This window comes from Convolutriloba macropyga, chromosome 2, assembly GCF_964194025.1.
Source record: "Convolutriloba macropyga chromosome 2, txConMacr16.3, whole genome shotgun sequence".
NCBI classification, from domain to species: domain Eukaryota; kingdom Metazoa; phylum Xenacoelomorpha; order Acoela; family Convolutidae; genus Convolutriloba; species Convolutriloba macropyga.
In genome coordinates this window covers 15,107,099-15,127,131 of record NC_134469.1, presented here as the reverse complement: position 1 = coordinate 15,127,131, position 20,033 = coordinate 15,107,099, and the positions used below count along the sequence as shown (strand labels likewise).

Genomic DNA, 20,033 nt, shown 5'->3' with positions numbered 1-20,033 from the left:
TGATTTCTGTAGTAATGAGCTACCGATAGACTATTTTTTAATTGCTCTCAAATTAAGTTTGTGGCAATTATATTAGTCCTGTCGGTCTTTTTTTATTGAGATTTTTCGCTTGACCGATTTTTTGTCGACCCATTTGACTTTTCGTCCTCAAAAATGGGATAAGCAGGTGGCGCCCAGCGGGCGTTAAGTTCTCTTAGAGCCTTTGAACTCACTAGTCTCCGAGTATGGGATTCACAGGAACTGTTTTGGAGGCTTATAATTATGATATGAAGGGCTGCTCTTAGAGGTTGACCCCCACTCACCTAAGCCCCCAACCCCTCCCCCCCCCCATTCACACCCCTGCACACCGTTCAGACCGTAAGTGGCCCACTGTTGTCCCCGTCCCCACTGTCCTCCCCCACCCCCCCCCCCCAACTGCGCTCACCTCACGCCCCTTCGATTAAGCTAAAGCTATCCTCACTAAACTGTGGCTAGCTACTGACGAAGCCATCCGCTCGCTGGTCTTTTGATAGCAATTCGCCTGACGTTGGTCGGTTATTTTTTCTTTATTGTTTTTCAGCTTTTAACAAAGTCACTTATTTGTCGGGAATTGTAGCTTTGTTTTCAAATTGTTGCCTTAAAAGTTAAGTTTTTCCTGATAAGCATAAATTTGGATTCAATATTTGCAATGTTTCAGCTTGGTGTACCTGAAAGCCGACTAGCAAGGGCAAGTCCTGTGAAAAGAACCAATAACAAACCTGGAAGTGCAAATAGTGATAGCAATCAGAAGACGCCGCTATCCGTGCCCAACAATCAGATGAAATCGGAAATAGTCAGATTGAACGGCAAAATTGACGACTTGAATCTGAGCATTGAAGGGCTCGAAAAGGAGAGAGATTTCTACTTCAGTAAACTGAGAGACATCGAAATTAAATGTCAGGAAAGCCCTAACACTGGAGTCTTATCTGTTCAGACAATTTTGGACATTCTATACAGCACAGAAGATGGATTCGCTTCACCTGAATAACGCGATAGTTTATAGTGCGATGAATTATGGGGACAGTCTTTCAATGGTTTTAGTGCTTTAGATTTGCAGTCATAGTTGTATAGTTGTACAATTGCAATAGATAATTGGAATTCAGTGCTCACATATCTTCCTTCTATCCTCCCATGTATATAGCTTTGCATGAAGTTTGTTTTCGGGTTTATTGTTTTCCTCCTTTATAATGATTTGTACATATGTAAATGGTTTGGGTCTTTCTGAGCAATTAAAATATTTGTTGATCAGTAAATTATTTGCATACTGAGAGAAAATTCCTGGCTATAAAAAATGTATCCGTAGATTTTCTGGGAACTAGAAACGATAGACCATCCAGTATTCTCTAAACGCAGTCTTTGAGAACTCCATAGAGCAATCCATCGGAAATGTGGCTAGTCAAAAAGATTATTGTTGGTGTTTTTGACGTTTGTATTTTGGACTTTGAGGGTATTGTTAATCCGAGATTATGATCTCACAGGAGATACTTAACAGATTTGTGAAATTCTTACTATTAAACAATAGCTTTATACTCATTAGCGAGCATTACGATTTCTAAGGATCAAATGATTTGTTGTGTAATTAATTGCTCTTTTTTCGACAAGAAAATTGGGACATCACTTGTAAAACCCAAGACGCTGTTGATTTTTATCGCGGTGGAGAAGTAAAGGACTCACGGTCACTTATAACCGAACATACATCCTCCGCTTTCGAAACTGACCTCTTACCCAGTGAGGTCTATCCTCTCGAAGCGTGGGCTAGCTATAACCAAAGCCCGGCACAGTCGTTTAAGAGCAATTCATCCGAGCGCACTAATTACAGTTCTAATGAACAGTTATTAACAAACCTAATATGCACAAAATAGCAACCTGTACTACAGGTTTTCAACTGATGTCATTTGTAGGACATTCGTTGTAATCGTTTGTGGGTAAGGCCTTTGTGCATGGCATTTTTTAATGATTTTTGTCTTCTCTCCGAAAATACGCTTTTGATGCACGATTGACATAAGGCCACAAAAAAGCTCAGTTTTACAAAGTCAGCACGGTTCGTATTTGAAAACTAATTAGATATTTGAAAAATAATATCTTCACTTTATAAATAATGTAATTGTTGGCCATCTAAGCTATCTTTGGATACTTTTATGCTCAATCAGTACAGTGTAAAGAAACAGAAAATCACTGTTTAATGCCTCCAACGTTTAATTGCTCCCTAAGTTTGGACCAATTGTTGTAAATGTATGCGTCTTTACGACAAGAAGAGGTGATCTTTGCGACTAGAAGAGGTGATCTATTTTTGCGACTCGAATAGGGAGTATTGGTGGAACGTGTTGGTGTTTAGGGAGTATTGGTGGTCTTACGACTCGCTCGAAGAGGCTTTATGGTTTTTGGTTTTTTGATGAGCGAGCGAGCATCGAAACCGAAAGTTCAGGGATTGAGTAGAATTTGGAAAAAAAGTGTTTCGGTTATCAAGTTCGAAGAGCAGTGAAAAGAGAGTTGTTATTTTGTTCATATATTCTTTTGAAATAGACTGAGAAATGTGTAAAAAAAAGTTTTCGCTAAGCCTTTTGAAGCTGTTTTTTGTCAGGTTTTTTGTTGCCTGACAGAATATTGTAGACTTGAAAAATAATTTTCAGCTTGTTTTGATGCCTTTTTGAAGTTTCTGGTAAACACATGAATTTTACGTTTATTTTAGGTTTTTCAACTATTTGCTATTTTTTTAGTCAATTTTGGACCATTGTTTCCTTTTGAATTTGTTGGTAAATGAGTTTCAGCTTAATTACTCTCGACACTGTTTTTTCTCCAACGAATACAATATTTTTCTAACAAAGTTGTCTTTTTCTGTGAAAGTTGACAAAAAATTGAGAAATTTGACACAATTTTTCTGTATTTTTTTCTCATTTTCTCCTTATTTGTCGAAAAATAAGAGTTGTTTGTGAGCTAGGCTAGGCTAATATTTAAGTCTAATAATTAAAGGTAGGCTAATATTTTGTGGTTAGATTACTAGTTTTCATTGCATGAGACAACTTTTTTGTTTGCATGTGTACTTCTTAGACTATATGAAAATTAAATTAGAATTTTCCTAAATTTTACTGTAAATTTTGTCAAATCTTCTTTTGTTATTTGACTTCATCGATGCTTTCTGAGAATACATTTTAGCTGTTTGCAAAGTCAGTTCTTTCGGTGAATACAACTTCGAGTCGTTTCCGGACTTTTCGAGCTGTTTTTGTGATGGTAGTTTTGCTGAAACAGGAAGTAATCTATTTGAACCAAATTGTGAGGGTGTGAAAACAAAGTGTTTAGGTCAAATTGCTGAGAGCAGAGAGTAATTATCTGTTCTTTTCCCTGATTTGAGAGAGCGCGAAAAGTAGGTGCAATATAATATTCACTAAGCGAGATGAATTTTTTGATAACGTGCGGCTTTTCGAAAGCAGTTTTTTAGTTTTAACTCCTAACTTTTCAGCCAATGGTGTTTGTCTCAATTATATAAAGTAGGAATTGTACGTTTGGTGTAGCTTATTGAACTTTTGAAGCAAGTATCAGACTTTTTGATACAATTTCCGAGCAATTTTACCAATATTTCATGTTGCACGCTTTTTTTTGCATGAAGTTTTCTGGCTGACATTTGTTGTTCTACTGGTTTTCACAATCCGTTGATTTGATTGAAAATAGTTTTTGGGGTATGATTCAGAAAGAAAATGGTGCAGATTTAATCGAAATTTGGCCCGTTTTTATCTTTTAAGTTTTTTTTTGCACTGCTACCAACAGTTGTCACTTTCATATTATACAGGAAAGCTTTTACTGAAATAATTGATACACCACAAGGTTTTTTGGTGGTTTCTTTTCAAAAAATGTTTAATGTGTCTCTGAAAATTGTTTGTTGGGTCACTAATCGAGTTGAAAAATTCTTAAATGTTTTCTTTTCAGAACAATTTTTGTGAAGAACCGTGGTTTCATTTCGTAGATTTTTGTAAAGAGTTTTTGGTTTTCCTCGGTTTTATCTCAATTATGTTTTTTCGCTGTTTCTGTCGGCTGCTAGTCGATGGTTGAGATGAAAACGTTTTTTTTCGGGTTCTTTGCCAACAATTGTCTCGTAGCCGCCCTAATTTTTTTCAGATTCTTTTCAATTTTCAGGTTTGGTTTCCTCATATTAATATTACTACTATTGTTTCAAATTGATTAGTGTAATAATATGGCAGATTAATTTTATATACGGGGCTCCAATCTGCTCAACGCAAAAATAAATATCTACGTAAAGTGGGTTCCGGAGTCTTCGGCTATGTTCTTCCGTATGCAAAATTTTTGCTTGACCGTTTTTGTTCTTGTTCAAGAACATTCTTTGACTTCCTGAGTGATTTTCACGCATGAATTCGTTTTTGACTGATCTCATTCTGAAAGAAAGCTTCCTACTATTATAAGAACAAACGTGGCTGAGAGAGAGGCAAAGCCGTTGTAGCTTAGTAAACATTTCAGACATCGTGGAGGTCGGGGGTTTGAACCCCTGTTTGGATTTGGATTTTGCACCCAACATTTCTAAGCTACGCCCCATGTAAATTAAATTGCCACGCCTGTCATCTGATGTTCGGTTTATGTTTTTAACTGTATGAATCAAAAGCCGCAGCTTGGTTTTATTGGCGTGCATCACAAGGAGGTAAAAAATAGAATGGCATCAATTCATGCGAATATTGCAGAATTGTCTCAAAAAAGGTGATAAAACAAGTCTACTGTTGTTGGCGTTTTATTAATGTGACATTTATTTTAGATGGCTACAATCTAGCAGTTGAAAACTCCATTTTTTTTCACTTGGTATATTGCAGATTTCTTGGTATCTATGTTGATGATTACGTTCATCAATAAGTTCGTGTGTAGCGTTGACGGTGGCTTAACGAGTTTCAGATGATAAACTGTTACCTGTTTTGCTGTATTAATCACTTGAATGGCAAACGGTGACAATGACTTGACGGCAACTGGGTTGGATATGTTGAGTCAGTTTAGAAAATGTGTTCCCAGACTGACTTCTGAACTTCACAAAGGGCAATGTGGCCGTATTGGGGTGATTGGCGGGTCGCACGAGTAAGACAATGTTCTATTTAAATCAGATCAGTATTCAACACCAAATTATTATCAGACGAATTTTTGAGACAATGAAAAAATCTTTTCCGAAGAATATTAACGTTAGCTAAGAATTAAAGGTGAATATATAGAAACAACTGAGTAAATACCGGTTGGTGATGAAGAGCTCTTAAATTTTTGCACTTCCGACAGTGTGAATAAAATAGATGAAGTCCTGAATTTTTGCGTTATGAAGTTTAACTTCGCATTACCTTACTGTAAATTAGAGCTTAGAATTCAAATTTACTTGTTTTGCAACAAATGTGTTGAAAATTTTGAAGTATTCACGTGAAAGTTGTAAGATGCCTGGGATGTTTGCCGTGCCAGATTCAATAGTGCTAGATTTTAATTTCACCTAAATACAATATTAGTTTTTTTAAAGCAACAGAAGTGTGCGAGTGTTTTTATTTAGGTTACCTGACTTGGCTAAAGTCGATTAGAAATTCGTCTCAATTGGCGAATCAGTTCACGGCAAATGCAATATTTTCTCGTTGACTTCATCAGAGTCACGTAAGAAGTGACGTAAGAGTCACTAAACGAATCAGAGTCAGGTAACAAACGCATGAAAACCTGGTGATAGTTAAAATGTATTGAATTGTCATTTCAGCTATTCGGGAGCACCGTACTACGTGGCCATGACAGCACTCAGACTAGGTGCAGATCTATCACATGTCTTCTGTACAAAGGAGATTGCGCCCTCCATCAGAGCATACAGCCCAGACATCATTGTACACAGCACTCTGTTAGTAACACTATAGGTTAGTCAGCCTCAAAAACTAGAAAATCAACCAAGTTAGACACAAGGAGTTACATAAATGCTATTTTCTGTTATTGAATAAGTTTCCCATGCGTTTATTAAATGAATTTGGACTATCAAATGCTAACCTCTATTTTTGAATGACGTTGTCATGCATATATTAAATGGATGCAACTGTTTGACCTATTTTTAATTGGTTCTGTGACTCTGGTCGCTTTTCCGCAAGTTGACGAAGCATTTGATTAATATTGCGAAGCAATGGATACCATTAGTAGATTATAGACGTAACTCAATCTGAATTCACCTTTGGTCATTTTGTTTCACAGGTTTTAACTCTAATGTTACGAGAACTAAATACGTTCCTTTCCGTTGTAACTTTTTCCGATGGCAATTACACCTATAGATTATCAGCAGCTGTTTTCGATGTCAATCTTTAGATAGCGAACACGCATAAGCACCTGAAAACGTGGGATATCATACTTCATTTTTACTATGGCTCAGATTAAATTCAGAGGTCTTTTTTCTGTATTATGACATGAAAAGTCTATGTGACAAGATCATAGTACTGCTCAGAGACAAAAAACAGAATATAATTGCTACGGTTCAGTACTGATTTTGTCTGGTGGTCAAGTCCAGGGGTCTGGTGTTGTAATATCGTAATCGGTAGAATAATGTTTTATGAGCATAATATCATTACAGGGACGCTAAGGATGCTTCGGATACAACCCAATGGTTCCCTCGTCTTCACTCCATAGCAGTTGGACCTGGATTAGGAAGGGATCCGACTATATTCAAACGAACTATTGAACTGGTTGAAGCTGCCAAAGAAATGAGAAAAATACTGGTGTTTGATGCGGTGAGTCAGAAATCTTTGAAATGATAGTTGGAAAAATTAAATAACATTACAAATTATAAGTACTTATCGTTTAAGCAATTGATATTGGTACAAAGACTTTGTTAATTTAGTGTTGGCTTAAGTAAAACGGGAATTAATTTGGAATTGTATTTGTCAGCTTCATGTTTAAGAGTTTGAGAGAAACACATTGCATTCAGGGGCGAAGACCTCATTTTTCTCGCATTAAAAACGGGCATTTTATGGAATTATAATATCAGCTCATTGAACTAACCAAAAGATGAAAAATGGGCCTTCTATGAATGATGAGACCTCGAAAATTGTCATTTTTTGGGCAAAAATTTTTGGACGATTAACTGGTGCCTTTTTAATATTTAGGATAGTATCCATTTACTGGCACAGAATCACGCACTGCTGAAGGACTATAATCAAGCTGTTTTGACCCCGAATAAGATGGAGTACAGAGTTCTCGTAAAGGCTGCTGTTAGTTGATATTCGATTCTTTTAAACTTTCTTGTGACAAATTTTCTCTGCTGCTTGTTAACAGTGTCCATGACGACCAATTTAAATACGTTTTCACCGTCTTGTGGGAAGCTAACTTTGCTAAAACAATCAGTTCTTTGAAAATCCCATTTCAATGTTTTATGGCAATCTCAGGTATGCTTTCAGGTACTTAAACCAAAAATAAGCTTTTAACCTGTGTAAATTAACAAAAAAGCTTCTGCCATGTAACATAGTTAGTTACATAAATAACAATTGTTAGTAGAAACGAGGAGGGTCGGTAATGCGCGTTGGCGCATAAAGTTCCGACCCCGCACATCCGCATTTTTGGCTTAAATGGCTACCAAATGAGGAACAGATAGAAAACCCCCAAAAATTCAAGTTTTCAAAAAAACAAAAAATGCGTATGAGCGAAAAGATCTCCGCCAACGCAAAGATTTCAGTGGAGTAAAAACTGCCTCATTAAATTGATGAGATCAGCCATTATTAAAAAAGCAAGTCAAGACGAACAACAAAATCAAACAACAAACATCAATTAAATCCAAAACTTTGTCCATTAAAAAAAACATTAACAGGGTCAATATAGCGTCAGATAAAAATGAAATTAAGCGAAATAACTTGTACAGCACTAGAAAAGATGCGGGACAACTCCATAATAAGGCTCGCTAACAATTAGACAAAAAATATCAAAAAACAGCAAAATTCAAAAAATTGGCTTATATTTTTAAAAACAATCTCTTTGAAGACATCTGAAATTGAAGACATCTAACGTGTTTATGATCACATACGCCTCCGGAGGAGGGCATTAAGACCTGTCCTTATTTATTTTTTTGTGTGGTTAAAACAAGAACAAGAAATAGGGGCAACAAACAAAAATACAATTTAAACCTGCTGTCGAGGCGGTAAAGCCATATTTTGCGCGTCAAATTTGTTCAATTTAGCCTTCCTGTAACGCCAATAATGTGGCTTGCGGCTTCTAATTAATGAGAATAGGCAACAAGTTGACAAAAAATAGAATAGTGGCAAACTTATATAATACTTTTGTTTTTTTCAAAAACAGTTCTTTTCGAAGTCATGAAAGCCGTTAGCTACAAAATGAAAAATGTGGTTCGTTTATTCGTCGAAAGCAAGCGCTGGAGTCCTGATTTTATTCAGAATAGGTCTTACTTCTACAAAAAGAACGTCAAATATAGGCAAAAATCAAAAATTAGTTTTTTTTTCGCGAAAAACCCGTGTCGAAGCCAGTAAATTCATAACGAATTCTTTAATGCATTACATGTTGTACACTTGCACCTTTCCTTGGCAGTAATGTCACATGTGACCTGTAATTAACGAGACTAGATAGCAAATAGGTAAAAAGAACAAAAATGCGATGTTTAAAATTGATTTTTTAAACATTTCTATTGAAAGTGATGAAAGCCATCGGCTGTTTTCATGATTAGAAAAATGTATAAAATTCAATTAAATTCTTCGAAAGGGGCGTCGAAGCCGTCAGAACCATAATCTATACCTTTAAAGACTTTTATTGGTGCAATTTATTGTTCAATTGTGCCTTATTTTGAACGCCAATATTGTAATATATGAACTCCCAATAACGTGATAATTTGACAAAACGTGAAAAATGGGCCAATGCCTAAAAATTAAAAAAACTTAACGCGTAAAGCCGCAGAAAAGATAAAATATTAATTCAGTAGCGAGAAGAGGAATAACAAGCATTCGTTCTTTGCTGACACTAAGCTACAAGTTGACAAAAATCAGAGAAAAATAGTGGCAAAGTTTAATAATCCATTATTTTTTAAATTCAAACATTTTCAAAAGTCAAAACGACGCTATTATTTCGAGTAAAGAAACTCGATTAAATGATTGGGAACTGCTTAGGAAGCCAATTGGTTCTATCAACAGTGATCTTTGATTTGAATTGTTCTGTTCTTTAACATAAACAAGACCGAATTTTTTTTAAGAAAGACCGACTGATTACAATCCGAATTATTTTTGTATTGTAACAGTCCAAGATTGGACCAAAACCAGCCTTGCTATTGCTGTTCGTCCATTAAGAACTTTCAATTGTTTCGATTTTTATAGATCTAGATAATTTGTTAGTTAAAAGATCAAAAATAAATGCTGCGTTTTTGATAATAATAAAATTTAACAAATTTAGTAAATTTAGCAAATGGCAAAATTTTAATTCCAGACTATTCTCAATGGAAGTGGAAATAGCAATAGCTCCCTTTGTAGTTTGAAAAGATTGTGGTTAGTTGTTTTTGGGTGTGTACTTCCTGCAAATTTAATCAAAGTGGACTAAAGAAGCTTATTTTGGGCAATTTTTGTTGAAAAAGGCTGAATTTTGAAATATTTAGCCAAAATTTTAGCCAGAAAAATTAAAACAAAATAGTCAAAAAAACTTTTTTGTCTTTAAGATTAAAATCTACCGTACTTTACATATTTTAGCAAAATGGACGAAGTTTTAGACAAAATATCCGGAAAATGTAAATATGAACCACGATAACTCGCTCTAGAAAACGAAATTCAAAAATATTTTAAATTACATATTCTAAGCTGGACGGGCTTTTAAATGATACCACTCACAACTCTCTACGATTATTATACCGATCGGTCAAAATTGACTGAACAAAAAACCCATTTGAGTATATAGTTCCTCCTCCCCCCAACCCCCTCAGGAGGGGTCGGAACAACAATCCAATAAATTATACGGAAATTGTCAATAAAGAATGCTTTTGGCTAACATAAAAACATCTTACTTTAGGGCATTGATGATAACCTGGAACCGCAATCTTCTCTCAAAGCAGTTTCTGAATTTTTTGGAGGCTGCGCAATTCTACTCAAAGGAGCGCAAGACATAATTTACAGCAAAGGAAAGTACCTATCGAACCCAAGTCCAGTCGCTCTTTCGAGGTGTGGAGGGCAGGGTGATTTGCTATCAGCAGCTGTTGCTGTGTTCACTTTCTGGGCTCAAAGTTACCATGAACACAATCATATGTAAGTTAAGTTTTTGTCGATAAAGGAGAAATATTCATAAATTGCATGCAGTTTAAGCCCATAAACACACAATCGGGTTTTAATTTCTCGTAAAAATTTAAAGTTGAGCTTCTCTGCCGCACCATTAAGCAACATGGTCACCATTTTTGTCCAGTAATCCGTCCATCCCAAAAGGTCATTTTTCTTCTTGATCAAACAAAATGATTCCGAGTCTGTATTTGTAGCGCACTGGAAGTTTTCGGGTGCTCATATGGAAGTTTGAGGCAAGGCTAAGGTGCAGCTCTTACCAAATGTTTATCAAAAGTCACATCAAGAAATTCTTTGAGCCGTTATGCAAATCTTACTGAATGAAATCCTGGCCGAAGTTTTTCAGATGTTTATAAATTTTGGGCTGACTCAAATTTTGTTGTGGTTGGATCACAATCAACAATTTCTCTGACGATACTTGAACCTGGTAGAACAGAATTGAAATGAGCCGGCAACTGTTGATCAACACCTGCTTTAATCACACGCTTACTTGGCAGTAACCGTGTTCCCACGAAAACACATGACGCAGCCTAAGTTACGTTCCCGACCTTGAACAAATTTAAAATAAAATTTTTCGGGCAAGGTTTGCTCACTCTAAGTTTAAGTCTGCTCTGGGCATCCCAAAAAGTTTTGAGAGTTCCATATGAGCAATGTAAGTTGCTGAGCTGAACGTTTCTAGCATGAGTTTAAATTTGACAAATTCTCGTCTCTAAAATAAGTGAAGCAGAACATCTGTGCCCGCGCTGTGCAAACGTCTATACCGCCGGTTAATGAGTATTGTATATCTTCATTGTTGATAGATATAACTTTTTTGTTCCCCTTCTGTCCCACAAAGAAGCCCATCGTTTGGATTCCAAGAGTTTTGAACTAGGTTGGCGCCTTTTAAAGATAATTTGACCAAACGCCTCTTTGTTGGATTTTATTTCGGCTCTCAATATTTCCATCAAAGTAAAGAGGGCCGTGTTTGGAATAGCAGGTTTCACAAAGGCTGAAAGGTTTGGAAAATGTTTGCTAACTAGCTCTAGCATGTGTTTCCGATTAATTGTGACAAAGGCGTTCTCAAATTCAATATGAAGAATTCTGAAGATTTTGTCTGCAATACATTTGCTCAACGAAATGTTGACAGCGTGGACCATAGCTTCTTCTCCATGCCTTATCGCAGCGCAAGTTTATAATTACAGAATATTTAACGTTAAAGTAGCCATAAGAAAATGTTATTGCATTGTCCTATTCGCGGATTCTGTGCACCAAGATGTGAAATGTAGCAGCAAAAGAAAGTGAGGTTGGAAAGATAGAAAACTATGTTTTCTTTAGTCCTTCAACCAAACGTTTTCTGTAGTGGAATGTGTAAATATTTCAGAGAAGGATTTGACCCGATGCTGGCTGGAGCGTATGCTGCTTCAGTGTTGGTGAGAGCTGTAAGCAAGAAGACCTTTGATGAATTGGGACGTTCAATGGTGGCTTCTGATATGCTCAGATCAGTGCCTGATGTATTCAAACAGATGTTCGAGCAATAATCAGTTTTGAGTCAAGTTGTTGATTTAATTATTAATTGATTGATTACATGAATTTTTTAAATGAAAGAAATGAATCGGGTTTGACAGTTTTTTCAAACTAAATACAAATTAGTATACCGTTTGCTGTGTTTCTACTTAATCTGCTAATGGTAGATAGAATACCTTGAATATGTAACCAGTAAACCGCAAATAATGTAATCGTGCAGGATTATTGAGTATTCTCACAGATTATTTCAATATGATACTGTCTCTTGCGGGATTTTGAATAATCTTAATATTATTGTTAGTATGGAATCATACATATGGAAATCAATAAGAGGATCTTTTGCGGTAGGAGCAAGTTTAAGTCAATTTTTGAAGATCAATACGCAAACCTTTGAGTTTATCATTCGCCGGGTGTTCATTTTTGATTCGCCTTTAACCTATGATTTTGTCTCTGCCATGCGTATAAAATAGAGAACCTGATGTTATTCTCACTTTTCGAGGATTTTCTGAACCAAGCGAATTGAATTAATTTGCTTTTGGTCGCAGCCTGATTAACTAGGCATGCTCACCTTCATTTGGGTTAGTGTAAGAAATGTTCTTTGCTGGATCGACTCGAATTGGATGAGGTCAATTTGATGATATCTTTATTTCAGATATTTAATTGCTTTGAATTATTGTTTTTATTGCCTGACCCTGATTGACAGCTATCTGATCAAAGTTATATTACGAATGGCACTTACTGGAAAACAGCAGAAGTCTGAGCTGAATATTGAGGAGTTGACAGGCAAAAGAGCCAGTCGCACCCTTATTCCCTTCGATCCGCCCAACAAGAAGAGCTTCGTGGTTGACGAGGTTAGAGATACAGATTACAACAATATCATAGTTTGCAATACATTTCACTTATTGGAAAAAATCTTTAAATTCTCCACATATTCTACTTAAATTGAAAAAAAAAGTTTTGAAGTCTTCTAACAAAAACCGAGAAACCATGTTGGCGGCCATGTTGACTATATGGCGGCCATGTTTATCACATCAAATTAAGATGCAGTTGGCTTTCGTTTAAGGCCTGCCTCAATGTGTGACAGCAAAGTTCTAATTTGGTTTCGATGCCCAAATTTATAAAGGACTTGCGTAGTAAAATGTTAAGAAAACTTTTCATGTCAAAACGTGATAAAATTTAAATTTTCGAAATTAAGAAAGTTCGATGGAGCCTAGAATCCTTAGTGTGTTATGATTTGATAAGAAATATGCAAACTCATTCAGGTTTGCTGTTCTTAGGTGATGGGTTTGATGAGACATGGCCCATTGGGAGAGAACTGTAAAGTGTGGGTTCTGGTCAAGTGGGACGGAGACAAGGGATACAACTGGGTTGAACATAGACGACTCGACTGTGACGACTTAATTGCTGACTTCGTAGCCAAGAAATATTCAGAATATCTCGCTGTAAGTGTCTTAACACCACTGTTCTTGTAATTTCTTTCCAACTGTTTTCATGGGATGCTGCATCTGAAATTTGATAGAACGTAGGGAAATGGCATACAACGAAAACATGTAGTTAGTCCACCTGGTCATCGGATCTATTTTGTAACTGAAAAATGAATACTAAATGTCTTTAAAAGGGTTGTTTAATTATGTGCCTTTTTTACTGCTCAAACAGTTTTCCATTTTTCTAGTTGCGAAGCTGAACGTAGCTGTATTGCGGTGTTACTGGTTTTGGAGCGAACGTTGAATGGCTTTTTGTTTATACTACAGTTTTTGATGGAGCAAGGAAATTTTTGTTCACGTCCGGCGTTTTCAACTATTTTTTAAGTTTTAATTTCTTTTCAATGTAAAATTTTTGATGGGCTGGATTCATGTTGATAAGGTTGTTTTGGTGGTCTCTTAAATTGTTATGGTGATTAAAATGTTCAATTGCTCCCACCCCCCTCCGTCACCCCACCCCCAAACATTACCTCGTTCTTGCTCCTCCACCTGGCGATTTGGTCCCCCTCTGACGCTCCTCCGACGCTCGACCCTCCCCCCTAACGCTTGACACCCCACCCCCCCTACCACCACCACCACTCATCGCCTAAATGCTACTTCGACCGATGTTTAATATCTGCCGTCAGCCTCTCAACGGCTATTATTTAGGCGCTCTCCCTTTTTAAAATTTGAATTGTATTGGGGCGCTGTCTTAAGATCTGTTCACACATTTTCATGATTTTTGAAGTCAAATTGTAGTAGCGATTTTGGTCACGCCGAAACAGGAATATGAGCGAAAGAACGAGTGGTTTTGCGGCGTGAAATTTTTTCACTCTAATTTTGAAGCAGATTGAGAAAACGGTGTTCGAACAAAAATTCGCTAGTGGTTTTTTCACATGCAGCATTTTGACATTTTCTTTTTTTTTCTTTTTTTAACTGAGTATTTGCTAGCTGATATCGGTATTAAGCTTATCAGCTTTCAGTTTTGAAGTTGAATGAAGTATAGTTTGAGAATCTAACTAAAACTGCACGCCAAATTAACACTTTTGACAATAAAAAAACAGATCAAAATTCCATCAATGTCTCTTTTTTTGTCTCAATCCCGATGTGCATCAAGAGCTTAAACGGCGGCTATTTTCCGGCAATCTACTGGCTATGTTTGTTCTTAAGTTTGAGGTTTTTGATTTGGTTTTTAGGCTTTTGGGCCTTATTGGCCCATTGTTTAGTCTATTGGGATTTAAATAAATGCATATCGCTCGTAGCTTATTTAAATTTGAAATTGTAAAAGTTTAAGTGTATAAAGCAGTTTGTTGATGAGAAACATGTCTTGTAGTTACTAGCTATTTGATGGATGTCTTTTGGTGAAGAGAACTCTTCGAGTCGTTTCTGAAATTCCTACAGGTATGTTTTTTTGTTTCGTCGTCTGAGGCTCTTTTTTCGCTTTACATTTCTTCACACAGCAAATGTTAACTTTTCTGAATAACTTCTTCCGATCGCTGATGGCATTTGCTCGCGTGACGTCATTTCTCACCCTCTCTAGGGTGAAATTTACGTGCTTTGCGTGATTCGATTTCGATCATATTGACTTACCTTATTCAAAAAAAATTATTTCTGCTTTTTATTTCTCAATGAAAAGGTTTTTGCTGAGAGAATTTAAACAAGCCATAATTATATATCGCTGAAAGTCTGGGTCTTTCCCTTTATAGCCCCCCCCCACACTAGTGGTCAGATAACCTAGAGCACCCCAATCATAGTAAACATACCATAATGGGGGGCTATAATGGGAAAGACCCGAATGTCTCATAGTTTTATCAGGGGCGTCAATAAATTTTTCAGTTCATTTCTGTATCTATCTGAATTATACGGCACGCAAGTCTGTTTTACATTAAGTGAAAAGGTACCCAGACAATAATCTCTAGCTGGTTGAGTTGGCAGTTTTCGTTTGCCTTCTTCTTCTTGTTTGTGGTTGTTCGTGTTAATGTTCTTGATATGTTTTGGCCTCAATAATATTGAGAACTATGCAAAGCCCTTTTGACTTTCTCGACTGAACGGTTATAAATTGAAGAACGCGCTGGTATGTTGCTCGAAAGTTTACTTAAGATGAAGAGCAATTCTGAACGTTTTTTCTGATGAAGAGCAATAATTCTACCATAAGGTTTGACTTCCATGAATATCGTAAGCGTGATTAGGGAAAGGAAAACAACGACACCGAGAGCACTGGTGATGAGAATTGCGATGCTGCGTGTGAGTTCGGACCCGTATATGGCTTTGAGCGAGGCTATCCTCCTGACCGAGTGATGGGATTCACTGAAAATGGACCCAACAACACTCCTATGCTTCTCGTTAAGTGGCTGACCCCTGATGGGAGACCGTTGATGGATGTGGTACCCAGGGAGGAAGCTAACACTCGAATACCTCAAACTGTGATCAAGTTCTACGAAGAGCATATACATTGGAACTGCATGGTTTTCTCCGATTCATCTGAAGACGAAAGTTGAACAGACAAACTAATAAACAATAATTATACAAACTACTTGTCATTAAATTCTTTGTTTGACTCATGTTGGTTGAATTTGGTATGGTTGTATTTATTGGCTGCTTTGTTTTCTGATTTCAGTTTAGTAATTTAATTAATTTCAACAGTAAGTGAAAAAATGAATTCATTTTTGTCTGAGAATTTTGATCAAACTTCATCTCGTACTGATCGTGAAAAAATTTCAATCGATTTTTCAGCTCACTCTAATGACTGTTTTGGATTTTTCAGGTAACTACTCTTCAAAAATATCAAAAATACGTGCCAAATTACTGGCGTTGCAATCACGTTAGAGCTATCAGTACGGCGCAAAAAATATTAGGAATAACCGCAGGGTTTTGTTCCGAACCCCCTTAGGGGAGGAAATGTGTACTCAACTGGATTTTTTGTGCAGTCAATTCTCCTCGATAGACGTATTTATCGTTATAGTTGTGAGTGGCATCATCAAATTAGAAAGCGTGTCAAGTGTATAATATTATAGATGGGGATTTGGAATTTCGTCTTTTTCGAAGAGTTATCGAGGTTTTAAAAGTTTTCGAACGTCGGCTGATATTCACTTGTTCACTTTTTCAATTCGTTCAATTTTTGCTCAATTTTTGTTTTATTAAAATAAGTTGAGTTGTGCTGAATAACAGTATTGATGTCATTCTTTAAGATGACACGGGGCTGCTGAATCTTATTAACATTTTGGCTAATTCTTCTTTGATATTTTGCTTTTTTTTAGAAAATAATGTTGAGCACCACATGAGTTCTAGCGAAAACTTCTAATGCTTCTCAGGATCGCTAGTTGCTCAGATAATTTTAAAAAATACAACCAAGGGTTGTAGAACCTCTTACTATCTATCAAAGCGATTTGGCACTACAGTTTTGATAGTTCTTGCTAATTTCGGTCTATGTAACGTGAATTTGTTCCATTTTAGCGTCATTGTAGATAATTTTTGCACAATTGCTAATATGTGGAAAAATTCCTTGTTAATAGCCGCCCTCATCTTCTCAGCCGGCTATTATAGCGCTCCTTTTTTTACTTCGTCGAACTTTTTTTCGCTTTACCATTTTGCCGCTTTTTCGACATTTTGCGTGAAATCTTTTTGACTTCTCTAGGCTAGTTTTTCTCTTCTCTCATTCTGCTAAAAGTGAATTTGAACATCAGTTGCTCAGCAAAGCAATTCAAAATGAACAGTGTCAGTATAAAAAATTGAAGTCAGAAATAGAAACGGGATAAACCCATAAAGCCCAAATTTTAGATGCCTGCTATTTGAACGTCGTTCCTATAAGTCTTAGTTACCATCTCTTATGCTTATTGGTAATGATAGTAGCCCCTGTAGCCTCTCTCTAAGAAACAGAAGTATGTTCAACTGCGAAATGCCATGAAAATAAATCGGACTTAAAAACTGATTTTGTACAAAACTCTTTTTTTTCAATATTTTCTATTCGTTCAATCCCAATCATGCTTAATGGAATCAACGGCGGCTATTTTCCGGCAATCTGCTGGGTATGTTTTTTAGTGGCCTCAAAGTGCTAGCAAGGATACTATTGGTCATTTTAGTATATGGTCATCTGATTCATTAACCTTGACGCCACTATTTTACAAAAACATGTTGAACAGTCCATTGTTCGTTTTTAATAGCCGCACAGCAATAGCTGGGGCTATTATTGGCCTTCTCTTGGTTTTTTTACAATTCAACGAATTTGAATTGTATTGGTGCGCTGTCTTTTTTAAGATCTGTTCACACATTTTCATGATTTTTGAAGTCAAATTGTAGTGATTTTGGACACGCCGAAACAGGAAGTGGAGCGAAAAAGCGAGTGGTTTTGCGGCGTGAATTTTTTTTCGCTCTAAATTAAAAGTAGAGTGAGAAAACGGTGTTTGAACAAAAAATTCGCTTTTTTGCATGTGTGACGTCATTTTTCGCTCTTAGTGGAGCGAGTTTTTTTGTTCATGCGCGTGATTAAATTTTTGGTCACACTTGACTTACCTCACTCTCAAAAATGACTTCCTCACTTTGAAATCGACTTTTATTTACTTTAATTCAAAGAGATAAGGTCAAATGGGTGTGTGTCACTCTAAATGAAGGTTATTTGAGATCAGCTAATAGAGGCAGCAATAACTTATACAGATTTTTAATCAAAATATAACAGATCAGCCTTCAATGAATTGACGAATTTTTTTGGTCTGTCTTTTTTACTGTTTTTTTAGACTGCCGATCTGCGAATCTATTGCAGCTGTTTTCTGGCAATCTGCCAGCTATGTTTTTTTCGTTGCTTTTTTGTTTGTTTCTCGGCAAAGGTGGTGTCTGTTTTATGCACGCGTAGTGTGACTTTTCCAACATGTTGTGATTGGATTTTTCTCAAATTTTATTCCGCTGTTGTTTATCCGTATATAGGCTGAAATGCTTTGTTAACTACTAAAAATTTTTGGTTACCATAAAAATCTTGATAGTCAAATCGTTAGGTTCTTAATTTCTTTGGATTGTTTTTTAGGTCCTGTTTCTCTATTTTAATTTCGATTTGTTAATTCTTTGTCTTCGCAGAGTTAAAGCACTACCATCTGATCACGCTCCAAAAAGCCGAAAGAGGGGGTTTTCTTGAAGACTTCTGCCACTCAAAAGATGGATTATTTACGTGGGTTCGTTTTACTGTCTTCTATGTGCGTTTTTAGATCAATTGTGCGATTTATTTTCTTTGGAGCTTGCGCGACTTATTTATTTATAAAACGATTTCTGCATCCACTTATTAGATTTGAGCTGAGAATTGGAAATTGAATTGAGTTCGCCCGAGAATGAATCAGGAAAATCTAGTTTATCATGGGGCAAGCTTACTCGAAAGGTTCAAGTGTTCAAAATTTGATTTGAATAGGATAGAATTTGATTTTTGTTGGGCATAATTAGGTGTTTATTTGATAAAATTGTTTCTTATCTGCTTAAAAAATTGATGATGTTTGTCAATGTAGTGTTTGGCTCTGTTCACTTGTTATAGTAAAATAAAAAAGTTAACCCCACAGGTATAGACCTCTGTCCGTATTTGAGACATTTCAACAGATATTTCAAATTATTGTACTAGCTTCACGTGATAAGCAGCAGTTAGTCGTCGAAATCGCCAAACAGAAGAACAGAATTCATACAAAGGGCTTTTACGTCTCTTCAAGCACAAAAAAGTATTACAATTTAGCTTATAACTGTATTAAAACAATTATTCATTGTTCGTTTTGAAAATTGCTAGCCAAAATAAAATTGAAACGTGGAACGAGCTCGCGGATGCGTATATTTTAATAAAAAAGTTTTTGGAGACGATTTTTGAAATTTGTGCTTTTCAAGTCTCTATATCAAACAATATTAAGCACTGGTTGAACTCATCTGGCGGAAATTTAATAGAGTTTTGACCTGTCAGTGGTTGGTATATAGAACGACGAGAGCAATTGGTAAGCAATAAAAGGAACTAACAATAAAAGAACTATCTGGAAAGCAATAAAAGAACTAACAAATGAAAACGAGCCCAAACAAAAAACAGCTTTCTTCTGGAATGAAAGCAATAAAAAAACTAACAAATGAACGCGAGCCCAAACAAAAAACAGCAGAATACCCAAACCTAATCTACAAAGATTGCATGGCAGTCACAGACAAAGAGAAAAGTGAAATGTTCAAACAGCTGCTAAAAGACACAATGAAAAATCATGAAACAGAATCATCAATAATTTCTGAATTCTGCGACAATGTTGAAAATGAAACCAAAGCAAAAATAAATACAAATGTAGATTTTGAACAGCTTGCCATTGTGGTTACAACAAAGGAGTTTGATGAAATCTTAAAAGAGTCGAGAAAAACATGCCTTGGGCCGGATAAAATTTGCTACAAACTCCTTAAAGAGTTGCCTAAGAATGTTAAAGCCCTTGCCAGTATCCTCATATCTAGCTCCATTATTAACTCGTTTGTTCCAGTTAATTGGAAAAAATCCCAAATTCAAATGATACCAAAACTAGGCAAAGACCGATCGAAGGCCGAAAACTACCGACCCATTAGTCTTACAAATTGTATAGCCAAAATATGTGAAATCGTTGTAAAAAAACATTGTTATGGTGAAACACAGCTGCACCACAGACAACCTCATTAAACTCACTCAACATGTCAGTGAAGCCTTCCAGTGGTCTGAAATGGTTGGCTTCGTATGCTTGGATGTCGAAAAAGCGTTCGATGCTGTATGGCGCCTAGTACTCGTTCACAAATTAAATTCGATTGGGCTAATTAATTCAGTCATAAGGCGGATAAATTTTTTTTATCGCAA

At 36.2% G+C, this 20,033-nt stretch overlaps 3 protein-coding genes across 3 annotated transcripts in view; all 3 read left to right on the top strand.

Moving 5' to 3' along the window:
• The window catches only part of LOC142335143 (microtubule-associated protein RP/EB family member 1-like), an 8,916-nt gene extending 7,645 nt beyond the window's left edge, over positions 1-1,271 (top strand). The window contains exon 2 of the mRNA XM_075383507.1: positions 677-1,271. Coding sequence (XP_075239622.1) covers positions 677-1,006 — 330 coding nt within the window. The 3' untranslated portion in view covers positions 1,007-1,271. The remainder of the gene's footprint in view (positions 1-676) is intronic.
• A 3,562-nt stretch (positions 1,272-4,833) lies between these two features.
• Positions 4,834-12,144, top strand: LOC142357051 (ATP-dependent (S)-NAD(P)H-hydrate dehydratase-like). Its single transcript, XM_075408772.1, has 6 exons — positions 4,834-5,085; positions 5,732-5,866; positions 6,581-6,737; positions 7,113-7,217; positions 10,000-10,232; positions 11,620-12,144. The coding sequence occupies exons 1-6, from the start codon at positions 4,949-4,951 to the stop codon at positions 11,774-11,776; spliced, it is 924 nt and encodes a 307-aa protein (XP_075264887.1). The 5' UTR covers positions 4,834-4,948; the 3' UTR covers positions 11,777-12,144.
• A 225-nt stretch (positions 12,145-12,369) lies between these two features.
• On the top strand, positions 12,370-15,899 carry LOC142357062 (chromobox protein homolog 1-like). Its single transcript, XM_075408780.1, has 3 exons — positions 12,370-12,613; positions 13,040-13,204; positions 15,412-15,899. The coding sequence occupies exons 1-3, from the start codon at positions 12,491-12,493 to the stop codon at positions 15,718-15,720; spliced, it is 597 nt and encodes a 198-aa protein (XP_075264895.1). The 5' UTR covers positions 12,370-12,490; the 3' UTR covers positions 15,721-15,899.
• The last annotated feature ends 4,134 nt before the right edge of the window (positions 15,900-20,033 follow it).

Excerpts from the sequence above, each read along its gene's own strand:
- LOC142357051 (XM_075408772.1), top strand. The coding sequence starts at position 4,949 with ATGGCAAACGGTGACAATGACTTGACGGCAACTGGGTTGGATATGTTG. Across the intron at positions 5,086-5,731 it reads GTGATTGGCGGGTCGCACGA|CTATTCGGGAGCACCGTACT; the intron begins GTAAGACAATGT and ends TTGTCATTTCAG. Across the intron at positions 6,738-7,112 it reads AAATACTGGTGTTTGATGCG|GATAGTATCCATTTACTGGC; the intron begins GTGAGTCAGAAA and ends TTTAATATTTAG.
- LOC142357062 (XM_075408780.1), top strand. The coding sequence starts at position 12,491 with ATGGCACTTACTGGAAAACAGCAGAAGTCTGAGCTGAATATTGAGGAG. Across the intron at positions 12,614-13,039 it reads AGAGCTTCGTGGTTGACGAG|GTGATGGGTTTGATGAGACA; the intron begins GTTAGAGATACA and ends TGCTGTTCTTAG. Across the intron at positions 13,205-15,411 it reads AATATTCAGAATATCTCGCT|GGAAAGGAAAACAACGACAC; the intron begins GTAAGTGTCTTA and ends AAGCGTGATTAG.